Source organism: Electrona antarctica (genome assembly GCF_951216825.1).
Source record: "Electrona antarctica genome assembly, chromosome: 3".
In the NCBI taxonomy this organism is placed as follows: domain Eukaryota; kingdom Metazoa; phylum Chordata; class Actinopteri; order Myctophiformes; family Myctophidae; genus Electrona; species Electrona antarctica.
This window is the reverse complement of record NC_136808.1, coordinates 15,688,765-15,712,188: the sequence shown is the minus strand read 5'-3', so window position 1 is coordinate 15,712,188 and position 23,424 is coordinate 15,688,765. Positions and strand designations below refer to the sequence as shown.

Here is a 23,424-nt window from a genome sequence, read left to right as displayed (position 1 = left end):
TGTGAAGTAATTATTTTGCTTGAGGATTAAGTAATGAAAGTCAGAGGATGATTGACTGCAATAAAACAATAAGTAATGACTAAAGTAAATTAGAACATTCTTCTAAGTGATACCTACAGTCCTCCACTGTGTGTTCATGTGTGTTTGTGCATGTGTGACTTGCTGAGATAAGCAGTGTTGGGGGTAACAGCGTTACAAATAACGCTGTTACTGTAACAGAATACTTTTTTGGGTAACGGATTAGTTTGCAATCATTCTAATCTACCGTATTCAATAGGTCACCAACAAGTTACTTTTCTCAGAAGGTAATCTTGTAATGTAATTTAATACGTTTTAATTGTGGTAATCCTGTAAAGTAAAGGACTACTGTTAGAAGTTAACGTTCACACTGGAGATAAGAAATAAGAAAAAAGACAGAGACAGAAATCATGTCTCGATGGGCTTTCTCTGACGCCCTCTCTCTCTCTCTCTCTGCATACGGTATGCAGGCGCACACGCATGTGTGCGTGCGTGTGTGCGTGCGTGCGTGTGTGTGTGCGTGTGTTACTTAAGGCCATTATGCCATTTCACAGGCCAGTGCTCACCCAATAAAGAGCAGGGCAGGTCCTGATTAAAGACTGACTCTTGCTTCGTATTGATCTAATCCACTCTTGGTCTGTTTGGCAACATCAAGCATCATACACACTCACAGACACACACACACACACGCTCGCACGCACGCACAAAAGGCACTGACCACAAACATATCTCTACTGCCTATTAAAGGGCACGGAAATAATAAACAAGCTAGTATCTGGATGAGAAACAAGCTACAGTATAACGACTGCCTATAGAGCATCGCGTCCCGCCCCCTGTCATGACGACGCCAGGCCCAGGAAACGATTCCCAATGCATTTTTCCCATAGACATTTCAAAAAGTATTTATTTAAAGACGGTTACGCCGCGGACAACTCGAGTCGTGACAAATCATGACAATAAACACAATATTTTGGACCAAACAAATAATTACAAAGAAGAAAAACAACAAAAAAAGTGTTGTAACCTGCCGTTTTCTTCTTCTTTCTAATTCTTTGTTCGGCCCAAAAGATTGTGTTTGTTGTCATGATTTGTCACGACAAGAGTTGGCTTTGTACGACACTTAAAAGGTCTTTAAATAAATACTTTTTGAAATGTCTATGAGGAAAATGAACTGAGAATCATTTCCTGGGCCCTGGTAGGGGGCGGGACTGCGACGCTCTATATTGCTATAGAATAACTCAGCATGCTGTAGATGCACACAGCACACTTCAGCAAACTAAATTGGACATTTATGGATAATGTGAACAGGTCAGACCGGGATGTGCTATGCATGGAGTGTGTGTGCGTGCGTGCGTGCGTGCGTGCGTGCGTGCGTGCGTGCGTGCGTGCGTGCGTGCGTGCGTGCGTGCGTGCGTGCGTGCGTGCGTGCGTGCGTGCGTGCGTGCGTGCGTGCGTGCGTGCGTGCGTGCGTGCGTGCGTGCGTGCGTGCGTGCGTGCGTGCGTGCGTGCGTGCGTGCGTGCGTGCGTGCGTGCGTGCGTGCGTGCGTGCGTGCGTGCGTGCGTGCGTGCGTGCGTGCGTGCGTGCGTGCGTGCGTGCGTGCGTGCGTGCGTGCTCTAAAACACTGTGATTACTGACAAGGAATGCTGCCAGGTTTTCAAAGCCTACTTCTCTCAGTAAAGCCTACTTCGGACCAGTCTGGTAAATAAAAGGTTACAAAAGCAGAATATAAAATTGGTCCATCTGTCAGATGTTTTTCTCTGACAGGGGTGAAGAGGTGTCTTCTGGGTAATCGTCTATGGGTCCTCACCCTGCCCAGCAAAAAGCTTCGAGCCTCTGGATGTTAAAAACAGGCTCCTCTCCCTCAATCTCAAAGTCTCCAAAAATCCATTTATGGCTCAGCGTCGTCGGGCAATCTCTCTCCCTTGTTCCACCCCTCTCTATCACTTTTCTTTCATACCAAGAGCCTGAGAAATGTTGGAGGCATGTAGTAGCGTTCAGGTCCCGATGCTTTAGTGAGATTGATTGCCATTTCAAAGGGTATAGACAGGTTGTAAAGACTCAAGCTGAATGACAAAGAACCCTGGGGTGTGTGGGTGTGTGTGTGTGTGTGTGTGTGTGTGTGTGTGTGTGTGTGTGTGTGTGTGTGTGTGTGTGTGTGTGTGTGTGTGTGTGTGTGTGTGTGTGTGTGTGTGTCCATTTTTCAAGTAGTGGTATATGAGTAGTGGTATGATTTATGCATACATACTGTGTAAAGGACCCCCTAAGTTCCCAGAAGATCATATTCATAGTTCATATTCAAGCTGTACTACAGTGTCTTTGATAGTTTTATTAATAATTCATCGGATACAATAAACATTAAATAACATTTTAGTGACACATCCATAAATGGCTATCTGCACAGTTTTGACCTTAAACCGCCCTGCTTTTAGATAACAGATAACAGATTAATTGTGCTATTAAGACATTGAAAGTGTCCTAATGACCAATTATATATAGTAGTGATTGATGTTAGTATTCAGGTATAATCAGGCTAGATTTTATACCTACAATAGAATGAAAACAGAGAGAATATATACATGCAGTGCAGTCGTATACAACAAACTACAAAGTATATATCAGGAAGAATAGAGAATAGAGGGCACACAAACACGTACAGGCCGTGTAGATAGAGAGATGTTGAGTCGTTTACCTCACAGGTTTACATGTTGAAAGGTCAATATAGTATGACCTATAAAGTAGTAGGTAGGTAAGTTCTCACACGATTCAAAAAATGTCCATGAAAATGGAAAGTCTCTCTCTTGCACTTGATTGTCTTAAAACATGAGTTTTATGATGTTCTTATACTTTTTTGTGCACTGATGGGCGCTGTTGATGTTCTGTTTGTTTTAACCTGTACAGCACTTTGGTCAGCTTCTGTTGTTTTAAATGTGCTATATAAATAAAGTTTGATTTGATTTGTGGCAAAAACATAAGCGCAACTAAAATGAATTGAACGGCCAACTAGTGCTGCACGATTGTCCACGAACCAATGACTAGTCTAAACTAAGTATGCACCCCGCATAGGTGTCTGAATCTATATCACAATCTTTTTTCGATGAATTGTGCAGCACTAGATACTAGATAGATAGATAGACCCTAGCCTAGCCCCTTAGATAGCACTTTATGTAGACTTAGATAGTATTTTAAACAGACTTATAGCTTGTTACGTAGACAGCACTAGAATTGCATTTTATGTAGTCATAGTACACATGTATAATATAGTATAGTATGTATAGTTTACATAGATACTCCACTGTTACGTTCTTAGTTTACGCATGTTTCATGATAACTACTTTTTATATGTGTGATGTATGCCATGCTTTTGTTATTGCTTATAGATAGATGGATGGATGGATGGATGGATGGATGGATGGATGGATGGATGGATGGATGGATGGATGGATGGATGGATGGATGGATGGATGGATGGATGGATGGATGGATGGATGGATGGATGGATGGATGGATGGATGGATGGATGGATGGATGGATGGATGGATGGATGGATGGATGGATGGATGGATGGATGGATGGATGGATGGATGGATGGATGGATAGATAGATAGATAGATAGATAGATAGATAGATAGATAGATAGATAGATAGATAGATAGATAGATAGATAGATAGATAGGTGGATCGATGGATCGATGTATTGATCCCTCGGGGGACATTCTAGCACCAGAGAAAGTAGTTACAACTCCTAACTACTAGTGAAATCCCATCAATAAGATCCCTATAAGTGGGTGTTAATCCATTGATACCTGGAACGCATCCATGTCACGTTAGCGTTAGCGTTTTAAACATTATGTTATAATTTAGCTATTGAAAAATAGCAGATCTACAAGCTCATAGCACGCCACTCGCGCTATGAACTTGTAGGTCTGCTATTTTTTTTAAATCGTTAAAATGTGCCTCAAATCTTTCCGAAAATTGTCATGATTTAGAAAACTTTTTTTTTTTAAATTTCGACGTCAGGCCTGAATGGGTTAAGAGCAGTGTGTTGATCAGCGGGAGGATGAGCGACTTCGACTGTACTCATGTTGTGCGAATGCTTCCTGCGGTTGCTATTGATCCACTTTAACCTACTTAAAGAAAGACAGGAACACGCCGACTCAAACAGCCGTGAGCAATGATTACGTGCACACGCACGCATGCACGCAAGCACGCGCGCACACACACACGCTTGCTGCAGTGGAGACGTCAATAGAGGTGCACACCTCTTGAAGCTGTTCTTAATAATCACCTGAGAGGAATCAAACGCAGCCTGCTTCTTTATGCTGCCAAACATTCTCTGACAAATAAACAACAGCAACCACAGATCCCCAGCAAAGCAGCAGACAGAGGATTACCCAGTCCACTGGCAGTCTAATTAGCCTTACCTGTCAGACACAACACAAGCTGGCTGGGGAATGGGAATGCGATGGGGGGAGAAGAGAAGAGAAGAGAAGAGAAGAGAAGAGAAGAGAAGAGAAGAGAAGAGAAGAGAAGAGAAGAGAAGAGAAGAGAAGAGAAGAGAAGAGAAGAGAAGAGAAGAGAAGAGAAGAGAAGAGAAGAGAAGAGAAGAGAAGAGAAGAGAAGAGAAGAGAAAGGGCGTTGCCTTGATGTCAGGCTGATACTGTAACAGACATCACACTTGCGGAAACTGACTGAGATAAAACGTGCACATAAGGTAGAAATATTGCTTGATAACACTGGGATGAATGAAAGGGGTAAACGAAACCGACATGTGTTATTGTTGTTGCTTTGTTTCTCTTTTCTGTAATTTATGCATATATGTGCACAGATAAATGTCACAACTCAGTGTATGTGTCAATGCATGTTGTTTAAAGAGCATTAACTTGGCATCACTGCTTACATTTGACAACATCTGTAGTTTGTTTGCTTTTCAAAGACGCCCTCCCATCCCACTATACCAGAATCAGAATAGGGTAAACGTGGTGTCTGGTTGCTAGAGCAGAGCTTACCAGCACCCCACTTGCCTCCACACTTCCACAGACTATTCATTAGTACTCTGTCAAGGTTATAGGCTTATTATCCCACCCTCAATATCTTCACATATTGTACAGTTAATTATTCAGGCACATTTCAGCCACCTCTTTGCCCATTAGAACCACTGTACGCAACGTCATCAAACAGCGACGTGCAACTATGGTAACATAATTCTACATGCCACAGGTTTCTGCGTTACACTTTTTTGTTTGTTTGTTTTTCGTGGCTGCAGGCCGTGGCCGTGGCTGCAGGCCGGTGGAGCTTCTAGTTGGATTGATTGATTGATTGAAAAATGTATTAACAGTTTGCAGAATTACAGTACATTTCAAGCACAAACTCAATACAAAGGCTGTTAACTCTGAGTGGACGACCCAATTAAGCATTACACTTGTTTCCAATAGATTAATTCTAGTATGGATTGAAAATGAGACTTGCATGAGATAGGTAATCCAACACACTAAATTGTGTGGAGAAAATAACGATTCATTTTTATCAAAGTGGGTGTAAGTAATATGTTTTGTTAAAATAAGTGTTAAATAGTTCTATATTCTCATACCAATCATTGCTATAGGAGTGTTTGTTCAGTAACAGGGGTCTTCCCATCTCTCCAGCTCTCGCCTGCTTCAGCCAGTGTGATTTCTGGTCTAGAGCGGCGGAAACAGCCGGTGTATCCTACTGGTACACAGATCTGCGTGCAAGTACAGGACTATGTATTTATGTACAAAGCAGACTACAGTACCTGGGATGCGTGGCCCCTTCAGGGGGTTGGACAGTGCCATGCCGATCTCAGTCATGCCGTAGCGTTCCAACAGTGTGTGTCCAGTAATGTCCTTCCAGCGTTCCAGGGTGGGCTGCGGGAGAGCAGCTGATCCTGACACCATCAACCTGAGGACAAAGAACAACTACAGTCCTATTGTTGCTCATGTACATGTGAACCCCTTGTTGACTCGACACACTATTAGCAATATAAAATAATAATAACTTCCGACCAGGGCAGGTAGCTTATTGTTGGCCAGCAATCGGACAGTTTGTTCATGATTTTCTTTCTTTTTTTATCAATTATTTATTTATTTATTTATTTTCTAACAAAACAAACATGTAAATCACCAATGCACATAGGTGGCCTTACACAGGGACAGCTAAAACAATGAAACAAAGTCAATAAAAAGGGGGGGGGGGAATTGAGAAAGAAATAACCGTTAAAGACAAAAACAAAATCGATATTCATAAATATACTGTAACTTGAAAAACGCATGAGTCAGCAAAATATAATAGGAAAAAAAAAGAAAAAAAGGGGGAAAAACAAACAGAAAAAAAACAACATAACAAATACAAAACATACAGACACTACAGACCAGTACAAGACAAACACAAACAAACACAGACAAGGACGAGACAAGACAAATAAGACATGTACAGTACAAGGGCTACAGATACAGACAAGGGAGCCAAAAGCAAACCGTTGGTCACAACGTCATATCAATTAAATCATTAATTGCACTGCGTCAAGAGCTTTGGACCAGTTGTCCACAGTGTCCGCTCTGGCGCCATTCATTTTGGCAGTAGAACGCTCCAGTAAACAAATATCAGAAAAGCAATTAAGCCAATTTCTCTTCAAGTTAACAGTCGGTTCAATTCAAACCAGTTTTTGATAATTGTTTTCTTAGCAGCAGTTGAGGCAGCTAATAATATGCGTTTGTCCTGAAAGGTTAATGCGATGTTTGGGTTATAACCAATGAGAAAGAGGGCTGGGCAGCTGGGAAGAGCTTTACCAACAATGGTTGCTACAATCTCCTTAATCCAATTCCAAAAACTTTTGATAGAGGGGCAATGCCAAAACATAATGTAAGTAGTCTCCTTTAACAGAAGAACAGATGGTACACAAGTCTGAATTGACTCATTTACATTTAAATCTACGCTCAGGCGTAAAGTAACATTTATGTATAAACTTATAATGAATAATCTGGTGAGCTGTATTTTTAGATGAGGAGAAAATAATATTCCAAACAGAAGGCCAATCCCAAACCAAATGCAATGCCTGGAAAATCCTTTCCCAACTGTTTGTGACTAAAAGTGGTTTGGTTCATGATTTGAGGCAAAACAATCAAAAAAGGAGATTTTAAAACAAATTAAAAAATCACACATCTGTGAAGTGAGCGGTGCAACTATACATCTATTGTTATAGTTACTGCAACATCCAGACCCACAGGACCCCAGGGGGGTCCCCGGAAGTTCCAGATATATCATACATCACATTCCGTGCTCAGCCAATCAAATCATCACAAATGTCATTCCCGGCCAATCACTTTTGGCGTCTTCACCACTGGCGTACGGGAGGCTCTGCAAGCGATGCACCGCGGGGGGGCCCCAGCAGGGGAGCCTCACTTTTATCTTCAATATGTACTTTGCTCAGCCAATCAAAACATCTGCCCAGCTTTCCGCAGACCCGGAAAGCTGGGCAGAGCGCCCCTCAAAAAGGAAAGTCTTTAGTGAGCTCTTGAAAGCATCAACAGGCTGTGGAGCTCTTAGCTGGTCCGGCAGTGAGTGGAGGTTTGTGGCTCGAGCAGTTCCTTAAGGTACGTTGCATTGGTGGGTTAACAGGGAGAGCTTGTAATCTGTCCGGGAGGAGATATGAAGCCAGTGCAGTGAGTGGAGAATGGGTGTGGTATGCTCGTGTTTACCATAGACTCTAGAGTATAAAGAAGGATAGAGACTGAACTGGCGCGAAGCTCCGCCAAATTTGACCACCAAATTTTGGTGGTCAAATGCGGAAGTGCAACTGAGCGCTCAATGTTAAAGCCCAGCTGCACGGTGTCTCCCGGTCATGAATCCACGGGTCCGCCTGTAGTCCCTCCTCTTACCACTAGGGCCCAGTGCTTCAACGTTGAAGAGCCTCACTGGGGCCTTGGTGTTTACGCAGTTTCATCAGGATCCTAGCAGCGCTGTTCTGGATGTCTTGGAGTTCTAGAAGGCTCTTGTTTGGGATCACGATGAGAAGTGCATTACAGTAGTCCAGCCTGGAGGAGACAAAGGCGTGGCCATGGACCAGCTTTTCAGCATCAGGCATCGTGAGAGTGGGACAGAGTTTGGCTATATTCCTGAGGTGGAAAAAGGAGGTTTTGCAAAGGTGATGTTGGATGTGGGCCTCAAAGTTGAGGTGGGGGTCCATTCTTACGACAGATGAAAGGAGAAAAGTCCTGGTCAGAGAAGGTGATGCTTGTTATGGGGGATGATTGAACCTGGTGTGAGGTGCCGACAAGAACGGCTTCTGTTTTGGATTGGAGCAGTGGAGTTTATGTTATAGCGCCACCATGTGGTGGCATATCTTCCTTGGCCTAGAGGGAATGTGCGTGTAAAGTTTCACGGCGAAACTAGATAAATTCAATTCAATTAATTAATGGAGAGAGAAAGCACTCACTTTGTCTACTGTGTCTGTCACTATAATGGTGAAATGTCAGAGACAAATTATGCCACAGCGAAGGACATGGGAAGGTGAAGTAAACAAACAGCAGAGATCCAGGTGTCAAAATCATCGTTCCAGCACTGTATACAGTGGGCAGGCTTTAAAGGGGAATTTCTCCCTAAACCTGTTTTTACAAAAGTAAGTTGATAATTATGTATATTGACCAAAAAAAAATATTACAAAAAAAATAAAGATATAGGGGAGCTGGGGCTGGAGCTGGGGCTGCTGCTGGGGGGTCTAACATCAGCTCACGTAGACCAGGAAGAGTGCAGTGTCAACAATGCATGGAGTGTTGCTGTCACATCATCTAGAACAGATGTGAACAAAAAACAAAAACCAACTGCGCGATTGAATAGGAGTTCTAGCGTTAGACCCCTCCAGCCCCAGCTTCATCTCCAGCTGCAGCCCCAATATACATAATTATCAACTTACTTTTGTAAAAGAAAGGGGAGAAATTCCCCTTTAACGGTCCAGGGCTCCAGACAAAGTGCACCCATTTTTGGGCGCACCGAAACATCTGTCCAGTGTAACTAAAAATGTTCAATGGTCGCACCAGTGCACCTTACATTTAGCAGGTCTGTTTGTGTGTATATGTGATTGTGTGGGTGCACTTTAAATTGTAAAAGATGGATGGAGTCCTCTTTAAACAATATATGAATGTGCGTTTATTAAAGAAAAGGTTGGTGATATAAAGTGGTTACTGGTTACGTCTCTGTCTGTCTCTGTATACATGTGAATGAATGGACATCCTGTACTCTCTGCTTCGTGCCTGTCATTTACCGTAGTACCAGCTCTGCTGCGCAGGAGCTGTGCAGGTACAATTGTGCAGGCACAATTGTTACAATCGTGCAGGCACAATTGTTACCGTATATGACATAAAAAACACCAGTACAACCAATTATGTTAATGTAATGTTAATGTTAGACTAGAGCCCTGCGGTCAGCACTCATAGTTGAGCCGCAACGATTATAAAATAGTTTTGTCCTCAGAGAACTTTGTTTGCGTTCTTTGCTTTTAGATATCTGCAAGGTCTCTGACGATGGCATCTGTAGGCAATGCATGCAGAATCTCAGTCATAAATGGCCAGTACTGCACGAGTGTCACCAGCGGACAAGTTATTTGCTTTTACCTGTCTATGCTTCTAATTACTTAGGCTATAGTTTGTAGCACTGCCACATAACATTCATTAAGGAGTAATTTTAAAATGTCATTTAAAAGAGCATGGCTGAAAATATTCCTTTAACACTATATGCAATTATCCATTCTTATGTGTAATGTCCTATTTTCTGTGAGGGGTATCTGTTTTGCTTTTGTTTATGTTTTGGAGGGTAAATGTCAAGGTCAATGTCAATGTCGGGAAGGAGATTGATTGATTGATTGACAGGCCGTGACGCTTTCGTGATTAAAACATACGGAAGTCGCCGGCTCCAGAGACTTGTGGAGACAGAGAGAGACAAACGAGCAGGGAGTCCACGTGAGACCTGATCGCATTTGATCCATATCAATTTTGTCTAAATGCTATTCGGTGGAATATAGCCAAGGCCACCAACTCACCGTTGACAGGAGGGTACCCGCTCCAACACACTGTTGTGTTGGTGTCAGTGGTTTATATGTAAAGCATTCATTGTATGCTAAGTTGTTGAAACATATACATTTTATCTTAAGGAGGATCATTATTACCCTGTGAAATTTTAGTAACTATTGATAGAAATATCTGACCATTACAAGTTGGAACCCGGGACCCAATTTGTTTCTATTATTATATTCTATGTAATATAGATCGTTTGTTGAAGAAAGGCATGTTCTATAGTAGATTGGAGAAATACTTGTCCTGCAGGGCAAATAGGAAAAAACCTTAACGTCGGACACTGAACTGCCCACCTACATAGTGCCTTTATCCACCATGTCCTACCTGATTCTCTCCTTGCAGAAGGCTTTGACAAAGTCCTTGACGTGTGGCTGGGTGAAGTGCTCATCAAAGTACTGGATCAGCTTAGAGTAGATAGTTGGTACTGCCATAAACACATTAACCACAGGAGACTTCCCACTCAGCAGCATCTCCCACACCTGGAGGGAGGGAGCGAGAGAACAAAAGAACAGATGTGAAGGAGGGAGTGAGGGAGAGAGAAACAGTACAGTGTATAGTGTTAGTGTACGGCAGGATGTAGCTGCAGTAATGTATGTTATTCAGATAAAACCCTTCCATAAACGATTCATTTCATTTCATTTGTTAATGTGTGGAGTTGGTAGAGTGGGAAAGGGCAGACCGCTATTGACAGCTCAGTTAAGACTGTGGGCCGGACCCGGCACACAGGCTCTACTGTACTGAATAGGTAACTTTTGACAAGTGTGTTTCCTGTGGGAGGACAGCGTGAACAAAGTGAAGGTGAATGACAGTGTCTCCATGTCCTGACGTCCCCCTGGGAGACAAACGCTCCTCCCCATCTGTCTCTCTGTCTATTCATCCCCGGCTCCCCTGCTCTCATCCTCATGCTGCCTTTTCATTCTCTGCCTCCATCTCTGGACCCACCCCCGCGCCTTCCCTTCATCCTTCTCCCTTTCTCCAACTCATATTCACTTATCCTTCTCTCTCCATTTCATAATTTCCTGCTTCACTGCCTCTGCTCTTATCAAATTCTCTCTCTCTCTCGCACGCGCACGCGCACGCGCACACACACACACACACACACACACACACACACACACACACACACACACACACACACACACACACACACACACACACACACACACACACACACACACACACACACACACACACACACACACACAACCACTAACTTGTCTGTACCGACCTGCCAAGTGCAAACACCATCTCGACTATGACTCCCCACTCCATTAATTAAGTCACCTTCTTCAAGATCTGCATCTTCCCCTGCGTCTCAGTCTAGTCCAGATAAACGTGATGCTGATCTAATCAAATAACTCTCACTCTAGCCTCGCTCATCCCTCACAGTAATTACACTTAATACCAAACTGGCTTGAGCATTAGCAGGCGCAAAGTGCGTAGGCATGTGCGAGTGCAAGCGTACACGAGAAAATACTAGTGCTATGCATGAGGAAGGCGAGCTCAGGAGGAAATATTATTTCCTGAGGGTGTTCTAAGCATTATGGGTGGTGTCTATCAAGTGCAGCGGAGTGCTTCCACAGAGCCCGCTGTGGAAGGCGGAGGAAGGCAATTTATGTCTGTCAAAAGGGCTGGTCTCCACCTGGGGGATGAGAAGTGGTGAGACCCCCAGAGCTATACCGCCCTGCATCCTTAACCCATTCAGGCCTGACGTCGAAATTAAAAAAAAAAAGTTTTCTAAATCATGACAATTTTCGGAAAGATTTGAGGCACATTTTAACGATTTTTCAAAAATAGCAGACCTACAAGTTCATAGCGCGCCACTCGGTGGCGCGCTATGAGCTTGTAGATCTGCTATTTTTCAATAGCTAAATTATAACATAATGTTTAAAACGCTAACGCTAACGTGACATGGATGCGTTCCAGGTCTCAATGGATTAAACAGCCCCCATACCTGTCCAGCCCTGTGGTAACACAGTAAACACACAGACCCTAGCTTACCACTTACAGTATAGCCAGTCCTGATCCCCAGCGAGTCTACAGATTGAGCTATCTGCAGCTCCGCGCCATGTGAGATCAATCTAATTTTTAGTCTGGTCACAAGGCTCTACTTTCTCTCCGTTCTAAATGGGCCGCTTTCGTTCTGGCCGGCGAAGTCATGCTGGAGTCACTGTCGTATGGTCCTGAAAAATTATCGCAGCGATCTGCCGGTGATATCAAAAAAATCAATCTCTACCACACGGGCTACCCTTCAGAGATCTTAGAGGATACAAGACAGACTATTGATTAGTTTATCAATATACTGTAACTTCAGGAGAGACGGGAATAAAGGCATACTCGAGAGAAGAGGCTTTGTGCCATTTTAGCCAAGGTCAGAAATAACAGTAGAACACCGATACCTATTGATGGTAAGAGCAAAAAGCTCACGTTGACAGATATACATGTCCTTTAAAGACCTTTCCTTTCAGTCTAACCTGATGAGGTTTTAGAGAACCTTTTTAAAGGCAGCCTTGACACGCAAACACTCACACAGACTCATGCCCACACATAAACAAACACACATTATACACATGCAAGTACACACCTACAGTACACTCAAGAAAAGGCATCTGCATGCGTGAAAAAAGAAGACTCTTTCTCTCTCACACTCTCTCTCTCACACACACACACACACACACACACACACACACACACACACACACACACACACACACACACACACACACACACACACACACACACACACACACACACACACACACACACACACACACACACACACACACACACACACACACACACACACACACACACACACAGCCTTCTGCCCCTCCCTTCGCTCGGCCAAACAAGCACTATCATTCTTCAATGTCAGCTCATCGATTGATCCGCTCCTTAAGCGCCTGCCGTGAGTCTGCGTTGGTCAGATACAAAGCCACACAGGGCAATCCATCACTGAGCCCCAAACACTTAGTTTGACAGTCAGAGAGGGAGGGGGGGCGGGGGTGGCTAGATAGGAGGAGGGAGAGGAGGCGAAGAGGGAGATTAAGAAGGGACGGGAGAAGAAAAGTGGAGGGGGTATTGTGGATGGATAGAGTGGTGAACTGACTGACTGAGAGAAAGAACTCAAGGGCTCTTTCAAACCTTGCTGCATCTCCCCCTACTGCCCAAAGCATTCCCAGACCCACTGTCACGGTCAGCAATATGCTCTCATGGCTGCCAACTGACCAGTAGAGCTGAACAGCTGCGTCTTTTGTTCACGCCAGTTAATAAAGTGTATACCCGTTCCAGGCAGGAAGACAGGCAGGCACACAAGTGGGTGTGTGTTTGTGTGCATGCATGCACAGATTGGCAGACAGACAGAGAGAGAGACTACAAGAACGAGCGAGAGAGTCAGGGAGAGATAAAGACCTTCTGAGGCTGGAAGTCAGGGAGCATGACGCAGGTGGCACCAACCCAGAGCGGGCACAGAAGCTTGTTAACAATGCCGTGCACGTGGTGGAGTGGCAAAGTGTGGAGGATCACGTCGTCCCGAGACCACGCCCACTCAGAAACCAGACATTGGACCTGTTGGGGGCAGAAACAAAGTGCATTCAATGCTTAATATTATTATTATTTGGTTATTTATTAATTTAATACACAGTTGTATCGTCCCAAGTCCCAACACATCAACAATACAGTGTTGAACAGTGGTGTAAGTAAAGTGTATACATTTACTCAAGTACTGTATTTAGTTTTTAGGAATTTGTACTTTACTGGAGTATTTCATAATTTCAGTAGGCCTACTTTTACTTCTACTCCACTACATCTCAGAGGAAAATATTGTATTTTACTCCCCTACAATTATTTGAAAACTTTAGTTTCTCGTTACTTTGTACATTGTGATTCCTACATTAAAGGGACATTTCACCGCTGGAAGAAACTGCAGTCACTCAATGTTAATAGTATTTGTAGTAGATAATAGTGGCACAATTTGAAATTTGCACCCAGCCAGAAAAATAATGAAGTCTGTGTGTTTGACTACTAGGGTTTGACTGGATTGCTGAATTCCTACAATGACCATAATGCTTTGGTGCACTACCCCCTCTCCTTGTGGAGAGGGGGGAGGCTGCTGAGGGGGCTGTCGCTCCTGTGTAACTTGTAGTCCAGGAAGGAAGTGAGACCACATTTTCATGACACATTTTGGTCATGAACATGACGTCATAACTACATGTTTCCTGTGTCCTAATCATCACTAAAATAAGATGTGAAGTGGGCCTGTGAAAAAGGGTGAAGTGGGCCTTTAACGACTTCAGCCCTATACATTTCGGTCATTTGAAAATAGCCGATCTGCTATTTTCAAAAGATTTTTATAAATTTGAAAACTTGTGAAATGGGACATTCTGCACAACAAGTACTTTGTACTTTTTGATGCCAATAGTTTTGTACTTGTACTCAAGTACATTTAGAATTCTGGACTTTTACTTGTAACAGAGTATTTCTACATTGCAGCATTGATACTAAAATTGAAAATATTTGAGTACTTTTTCCACCACTGGTGTTGACAAAATCTTGCACTCATCAACTTTCTCCTCTATGCCCCCCAGATGGCATCATCCAGCCACAACCTTGGAAGTCTATCATTTCCTGCGAGAAACACTGTTGCTCCAATCTGCACCAAACTTGTTAGTTAGAAGCACTGTTCAGGGGTCTGCCATGACAGCCACATGAGGGCCACAGGTGCACCGTTGCTGCGATCCGCACCACACTGTTCGGAGCTCTGCCATGACAACAGTCACACCAGGGACCAAGACAGGGCCCCCCAGGGACCACTGGCCCACAGTTTCTGAGATCCACACCAAACTTGACACGAACACTGTTCAGGGGTCTGTCATTAGAATAGTCGTGTTAAGAGATACTTTAAATGTCTAGTATGACATTTTGAGGTTATAATGGTATAAATATATAATGACATTGTTTTTAACAACATTTTAACAACATGTTGTCTTAGTGTATTAAAAGAAAAATCCAGTTCAGTATGCCATGCCAGGTGTTTTTCTATCCGTGTTCTAAAGTTTCGTCAGATGCAATGGAAAGATGCCTTATTTTAGCCAGCAGATGGCACTTTGCCTGTCAATCATCACCCCTGCTCCACCCCCCAGATCAGCCTAATTATTCAGAAAACCCCAGACCACAGAAAATTCACTGAATGTTCAAAGTTCAGGTTTTTTGGGTGCAATTGAGGTAAAAAAAACGTAGCTTGTTATTTTTGCGTCAAGGAGCACTCTGTATACATACAGTACATGATGGCCTCGATCGTAGTAATCGATCGTTAGTCAAAGTCTGTGGTTCTATATGGGCTATGGCAATAATTTAGCTTGCAGCAAAAAGAAAAAAAGAAGGAAAATAAAAATAAAATAACTAAACTATTTCATTTTTGGAACCATGAAATTTAGTTAAAATGGTGAATGGTGAACTATGAACTGAACTAGTTCATTTTTACATTTGTGAACTGTGAACTGAACTAGTTCATGTAGAAAGTGAACTTTCCCAACACTGCAAAAGCACTACTCAAACAAGACTTTCAATTGCCACTGGTTTACGAATGGCTGCAAAAAGGAAATTGATTATTCTATTCTGATCAAATAACAAATAACAAAGCTCAATTGCACCCAAAAACCTGAACTTCTAACATTCAGTATAGATTTTCTGTGTTCTGGGGTTTTCTGGCTCAAACAAGTGCTCTGATTTGTCTGACTGTGATGTAACAGTCTACAAATCCCATATATGACAATGACATAACAATTTGCAGAGCAGATTTCACTGTTTTCATTGCAGCTCCAAAGGCTTCAGAACACCCCAGACCACCGAAAATCCACGGAATGTTCAAAGTTCAGGTTGTGTGGGTGTAATTGAGGTAATAAAACCTAAAAGAAAAACAAAAAAGAAAAATAAATGAATGTAATGAAACCTTTAAAAGGCTGTTAACAAAAATGGTCCACAACAAGTATTGTACTTTTGGTAAAGTAGTAAAAGTACTATTATTTATGCCATTTAACTAACCTAAAATGTCCTTTGCACAAAACATATATACAATAAGAGAGTTTAATTTGGTTATTTAAGAATGATCCAACAAGAGGCTTTCCAATAGAACACATGTAGAACTCAGTCTCAAAATACATCGGTTCATAGAGTGACCTTGAAGTAGTACTCTTGAATCATCTGTTACAACTTCTCAAAAGGTGCTTAGACATGGATGGCCTTTCTGTGTGGAGTTTGATGTTCTCCCCGTGTCCCCTAGGGTAGGTACCCTCACAAAAAACATGCAGTAATCCTGGTCTCTAAACTGCCTCCCCCTGGCCAGCCGGGGTGCCTGATGGAGGGGAAAGGAACTGGTTGGAATAACGTGTTCCTTCCACGCGCTACGTCCAACCAGGGAAACTCCCCCCTGTCAGGTGAAAAGGAGCAACTTGGACACTCAGGCATGAAGGAAGCATGAGTTCAAGTCCGTTGCTCTCCCCAGGTTGGCGGAGGGTGTGTAGAGCCCAGGATCACATTAGATAATAACACAGGGGTGAAAAATGGGTTACAAAATCGTGGGATAAAAAAAAAAAAGACATGGATGGCATCAGTCAAAGTCCGAGGCATTAGTGCTCTGTAATGCTATGTCACTGACTGTACATTGTCCTAATTGACACGGTTGTTAAAATGTATGTCATAAAGAATACACTTTCGCCACTCACCGAAACAAAGGCTGTTAGGGTTCTTAAAGCCTTTTCTCTCAGAACCCCAACCTTTGTGAAAAGGTGTAGCCATCATAAACCGTGTCAATGAAAATATACATGTACGCCTTGTACGGTGACAGCCTTACAGAGAACAAATGCTATAGACCAGACCTAGATACGATTTGAGAAGCTCAGTATGCTAAATGCAACTCATTGGATTACACAATCAATCAATAAACAGGCACCCAGGTGGATCACCTGGTAAAAGTATTCTAGGCGAATCTGTCCCAAGGCTCTTTGTTGTGTGTCATCCCCTCTCTGGCTTTTCCTGTTTCTCTGTTCACCTAATAAAGCAGTAAATGTACTGGACCCTGACCATTTCAGTGACGGTGTAGGGGGTGAATCGTCAGAATTTGTTGATAACAAACTATCTTTACACCTGGGAAAAACTGAATCCATTCTCTTTGGCTCTAATAGTAATCTCAGCAAGGCAAATGGCTTCTTGGTTAGAGTGGGTGACAATGTTATCACACGTAAAGATGAAATTACCTACCTAGGTTCCATCCTGGAGGCTAATCTTTCCGGTGATAAAATGGCCACCAACGTAATCAAAAAGGTCAACCATAGAACAAGATTCCTTTACAGGATCTCCTCACTGGTCAACAAAAACACCTTGAAGACCTTAACAGGAGCCCTTGTACAGGGTTTCTTTGACTATGCATGCACCTCCTGGTACCACAGCACCTCAAAGGCCCTTAAAACCAGGCTCCAGACTTCCCAAAACAAACTGGTCAGGCTCCTACTTGACCTAGCCCCCCGAACCCACCTCACCCCTGCCCACTTCGACAGGCTGGAATGGCTTAGGGTCGACGACAGAGTACAGCATCTTGCAATGGGTCTGGTCCACAAGATTCGATACACCACCAAGATACCCATGTACCATGTCTAGATACTTCCTTAATGTTAACGAAGTCCACACCCACAACACCAGAGGGAGTGCAACGAACCATGTACAACCCAGATTCGGCACAAACAAGGGACTAAATTCTTTTCGCTCCTATGCCACCAAAATGTGGAACGCCCTACCAACTGTCATTAAGACATGCGAATCCCTAGACTCCTTCAAAACCGCTCTCAAAGGGCACCTACGGACGGCTGCAATTCGAAACTGGCCCCTGTAAAATCGGAATCCCCCAAACACAAAGACCCCAATCAATCAATCAAAAAGCTGATCGTGAGTCTATTATAAAGCAACACATTTACAAAAGATATACCGGTAATTTTATTGATTTTAATGAACAATGGGGGAGGTACACATTAACATAGTAAACATACGCATGCCAAGACAAGACAAGACAAACCCCCAATGCAAAATAACAAAGTAACATACTGTACATACATGAAGTATACACATACATATACATAGATACACATAATATACTGTACATGCGTACCTATACCCACGCCTGGTCTGTATGTGTGATTGTATCCCGCAGTGAGATCAAGTAGTAGCTTGGTCTTTTCCGTATAATAGTACTGTCATATGTAACATGAACTTAATCCAATGTAGAGATGAAATGGTTTGAATTGGGGCCAAGATGGCAAAGAGCATCCCATTATATGGGATAATATTTAATACGATATACTAAAATAGCTAAGGAATAATGAAATATAATAATAATAATCCATACATTATAGTGAAATATACTATGGTATCTAGAACAATTAATTTAGGTTTTATTTTATTTTTTACAATACAATACATTACACAATACTCTGTTGACTAAGGCTATGTAAGAAATGAACAGTCAGATATGTCATGTTCTTAGACTTTCACTGTCTTGACTAAGACTGTCCGCACTTCTAGGCCAAATGCCTACATTTTGATGTAATGCACTGAAGTCAATAAGTCTATTTTACGTCATGATGATGTACGACAGTACCATGATAAGAGCGCCCCTCACTTCACAACACGGGTGTGATTTTTATTTAATAGTTTAACACATTACAGATCATTATGTTCTTATAAAGTTTGTCAAGTCAACGTTTAATAAGTCAACTACAGTGATCCAAAAATAAAATAAAATAAAATGCGTCCAGGCTTTCTGTCAGGGAGTTATATTTGACACAAATTCTTCATATTATTACAGGGGATGTGGTTTCAATGTCAGTACTTTGGTACTTTATAACTTACAATATATGGTCAGAACCCACTTTTGGGCCACAGATACATTTTTAGGGGTCATACGTTTCAAAAGATAAAAGGGGAACTTTTATATATATTTTTTTTAAATATCTACAAGCTCACAACACGTCATTGTGAGCATGTAGATGGGCTATTTTCACTATAGAATAGGGCTTAAGTGGTTAATTTATAACATATTTAGTTTGGGTCCCGGGGAGACACCAAATTTGGGGTCTCGAGCTCTGAAGTGCTATAATGGATACCAAAAGACAATGGATAGAAACACTTACCATGGCTAGGATATTACTGTGAGTATGAAGGACTCCTTTGGGTCTGCCTGTAGTGCCACTTGTATAGATGATCATGGCAGGCCGCTCTGCCCAATCGGTGATAGCAGCTTCGTGGCTCTCTTCCCCCTGTAGACTGTCCAGGTTGGAGGTAGGAGGCAGAACCAGGCATGGGAGTCCCAGCCTCTGTGCCAGTGGTTCCAAGGTATCGGAGTAGGGATGGCCCGCCACCAGCAGGGAACTCTGGGAGTCGGTGATGATGTACTCCAGCTCAGATGGCGGGTGTTTCCGGTACAGCGGCACAGCCGTGCCGCCACACATCCATGTGGCCCACTGCGCCACCGTGTATGACGCGTCATTATCACACAGGAAGGAGACACGCTTCCCTTCCAGTCCTCCGAGGTGACAGCTGAGAGCGCTGCCCATTCGAGCTGCCAGGCCTAAGCTGCGGCAGTACAGCTGCTTGTAAGTGTGGCTCCCGCTACTGTCTATGACAGCCAGCTTGTCTCCATACGCTGGAGCTCTGGCAAAGACTGGCTTCTGATTCTTCCTTGGTAATGGTGATGTGCCCCATCTACCAGTAGTGGTGCTATAATATGCCCATAGAACCCTCTGTGGATGGCAGTGAGTCTGGCAAACGGTAACCTGCCGCAGAGCAGCAGCCCACTTGTGGCAGGCAGTAGTGAGCCAAAGCATGATGACAGATATGGTGCTTCAGATTCTCAAATATAAAGAAGCAAGATTTAATCTTCATGAAGGTCCCATCCTGTGCCAATTGGATCAGTTCATATCAGAGCAATGACATCTGTTAATTCACACAGGGGAGAAAAGGATATGTGAGCTGAGCTTAATGGTATAGCAAGCATTCAAAGTTCAACTTTGTCACTTTATCACTTTACATAAAGGAGTGGGTGTAATTACATTGTGCTTCCTTCACCTGCATGTTTCCTTTTTAATAAAGCTGGAACTTTGAACCTGAGCAGTTTAATTGTATTTTAAAACTTTATCTGAACCAGCTGTCTGGAATGATACAGGACTAGCCTGGTTAATAAACCAGACCGAATCAGCCGTTGGCAAAAAAAATTGCCTGCCAGTGTTGTGTGATATTAGTCTGGCTTATTAGCCAGGCTAATACAGGACCACAATGGGAACAAGCCTATGACGTTTTGTGTTATCCTTTCAACAATCAATGTAAAATCGTACCACACTGTATATTTCCAAACAGTTACCAAGTATATTCAATCAATCAATATCTTCTTTGTAAGTTTGAATCTGCCAAGTTTTTTGTTTCATAAAAATCCAACGTAGACATTATGAGTTACTTTCTGTCAATACATTCCGTGCAGGTGATTATTTAAGACAAGTGTTGGCGTTTGGAAGCGCTCGTTTTCAATAACGCAACGCTGCTGCCTCCTGCATGTGCAATTTCGAAACAGCTGTGTAGTGTACGAGATCTGTTCTGTGTGTATAGCTGCAATGTTGGTGAGTTTAACGTCGTTGAATACAATGAGATCGGACTTTTCCGTTTGTTTGAATGGCCTGTCAAGGGTTGGCAGTTGAGTCTAGATTCCAGATATTAAAAATAGGATAACGGTGCTTGCGGTTAGATTAAAGCCTGGTGACGCGAGACAACAACAGACAGTCCTTCAGGGATACCAGGTAAACATCAAACTTATCTTCTGTCTAAACAATTAAAAGGAGCTTCGTTAAATTACATTACAATATTATTAATACGTGGTTGATGCCACATAGAATTAAAAGGGGTGTTGCCATGTTTGAATGAATGTGTACATGTAGCCTACGTTAATAACGCTGTTATAAATGACAACAAAAACAAACTTCACTGGTAAACCGATACTATCTGTGACCACATACACGTTCAGTAGAAATATTATATCGAGAATATGAGAGGTGTTGTTGACTGTTCACAATCCTTACCAAAATAAACCAGTGCTTCGTCCTGTGAATGACAGTGCGACAGAAATAATCGTCCGTGTAGAAACAAACACTTGGTTTGTGGTTCTGCTGGTTAGTGAGGAACAGGCTGGAACAGGCGAATCATGTGTAATGTATCCTACATTGGAACCAGAGACAACCTGGAGGGATTTATTATTATGCTGCACTATAGCTTACATTTTATATCTTGACTTGATATTATGTAAAAGAAAAATATGTGGTATTGTTTTAAAGAAAAATGTGGAACCTTGAAAAGTGTGATTTCATAGCAATAGGCTCACGGATAAATAATAACTTAATGTGGCCTAGTTCCATTGATCCAAGTCGGAACACAATCGATTGATTGATCATTAAATAAACGTGCGTATATTATTGTGCACACATTGAAAATGTATAGAATGTTGTAAATTCATAAAAGGAGTTAAAGTTCTGGAGGAAATAGACTTTGATGGCACTAATTGATAATAGATTAGCCTAAATATTCTCTTAAAATATATAATAAAATATAATATCCAATAAATGTGGAATTGGAATTATTTATTTATACTTACTTTTATACTTGAATATGGATCTGCATAGTACTTTTAGGCCAACTTCATTATTTTCTGTTTATTGTTTTTCTTTGACCAGTTCATTACTTTTGTTATGGAGGATTACAATGCTGTCAGACAATACAGCCTTGTGAGTTTCATTGCTATTCTTTGTAGGCTGTAATAGCTTCAGAATGGAAGCAAAAAGTGCATTACTGTGGATGCTCGTGGGCCACCATGGTCTCAACTGGGGGGTTGCATCTTGTTGTTGAAAGAATTTCAGCCTCATCCCCCTACATGTGAGAGCCCACAGATCTCGTTGAGGGGTTGGTTATGAGAGCATGAGAGGCAGACACAAGGGACGTCAGAATGTGGTGCATGTGCAGCAGCTACCCCACACAGAGTTGTGTTTGGCTTCAGATCACTTGCCAGTTCTACTATGCAGCATGCCAGCTATAGCTTGGCTGACTCCATCGACACAGTGCAAGTGGGCACATTCAGCCGCCAGCTGGCAGTCGCGGGCCTCAGATAAGAGAATGTTCCAGACATGGCACTCGTTCAAAAAGTTTTCACTTCCCTCCCCAAACCCCCTACACTGCAAACGAGGATGGCATGTTCCTAACTAAACTGGTGCCTTTGTCTCAGAGAACTCCCCTCCGTTTGCAGGAGTAGTATCGTCAAAGGGAGATCGCTTCCATTCGTGGGGAAAGCGCCATTCAAGGGGATGCTATGCTACACCAACAGCTATTCAATCTTCACAGCATGTGCTTTATTTGTATTTCTTTCCTGATGCAGATGGTACCGCTTTTTGTCTTAGGATACAACCGAAAAATCATCAGATGCTGTCTTCGACAAGAGGGAATCGATCGCATACTTCCCATTTTGGCAGATTTTATTTCCTGGGGACCAGCCATATTTTTTAACAGGCACTATATGAACGTGGAATTTTCGGGGCCATCAAGAGACGTACAGTATATGGAGCTATACTGTAGACATGAAAAGATGCGCAAGGGGCCGGCGGGTATCGGTTCTCGGGAGGATGGGAGGAGATGACATGGTATGGCATGGAATTCTGCTCTAACGGCCTTTTGCCAACACACATCTCAGTGAACACCGCTTTAAAGGAAACCCCGCCGATGGTGGGCAAGATGGCCGCAAGCAGGCGCCAACTCCCATCTTGCCTGGCAGAGGACTCCATCTAAGGAGAGGGTGAAAGACAGGGGGGGAGAGAGAAAGAGAGAGAGAGAGAGAGGACCCCCCACAGATCTGAGAGAGAGAGATCGGGCTGGGAACACAAACCATGGGGAGTGCCAGAACATGTGTCAGGTTGGCATCAATGTGAGGATGTCTTGGCAAGCGCCTCACACCCCCCCAACACACACACACACACACACACACACACACACACACACACACACACACACACACACACACACACACACACACACACACACACACACACACACACACACACACACACACACACACACACACACGGATACAGATACAGTACACACTCGTGCCCTGCTTGGAACACATGGTACGTCAGCAGCGGCATCTGGCCGTGCTGACTCTCGGCAGCTGCGCTTCATCTTCGCCAGTTGGGACTCTTGGCACCGCCACTTCATCAACTACCTGTGGCTCCTCCCGGGCAAGAAGGA

General features: G+C 43.0%; 1 protein-coding gene across 2 annotated transcripts in view; it reads right to left on the bottom strand.

Annotated features, from left to right (window-relative positions):
- acsf3 (acyl-CoA synthetase family member 3) overlaps positions 1-21,312 on the bottom strand; it is a 44,277-nt gene extending 22,965 nt beyond the window's left edge. The window contains exons 1-5 of one of the 2 annotated variants that reach the window (XM_079496551.1): positions 21,216-21,312; positions 19,281-20,082; positions 13,513-13,668; positions 10,426-10,580; positions 5,790-5,935 (exon numbers count right to left, since the gene is read on the bottom strand). In XM_079496551.1, the coding sequence (XP_079352677.1) occupies positions 5,790-5,935; positions 10,426-10,580; positions 13,513-13,668; positions 19,281-19,973 (1,150 nt within the window). In that variant the 5' untranslated portion in view covers positions 19,974-20,082; positions 21,216-21,312. Of the gene's footprint in view, positions 1-5,789; positions 5,936-10,425; positions 10,581-13,512; positions 13,669-17,063; positions 17,083-19,280; positions 20,083-21,215 lie in introns of those variants that run through there. The other variant, XM_079496552.1, reaches the window with a different exon arrangement.
- Between the last annotated feature and the right edge of the window lie 2,112 nt (positions 21,313-23,424).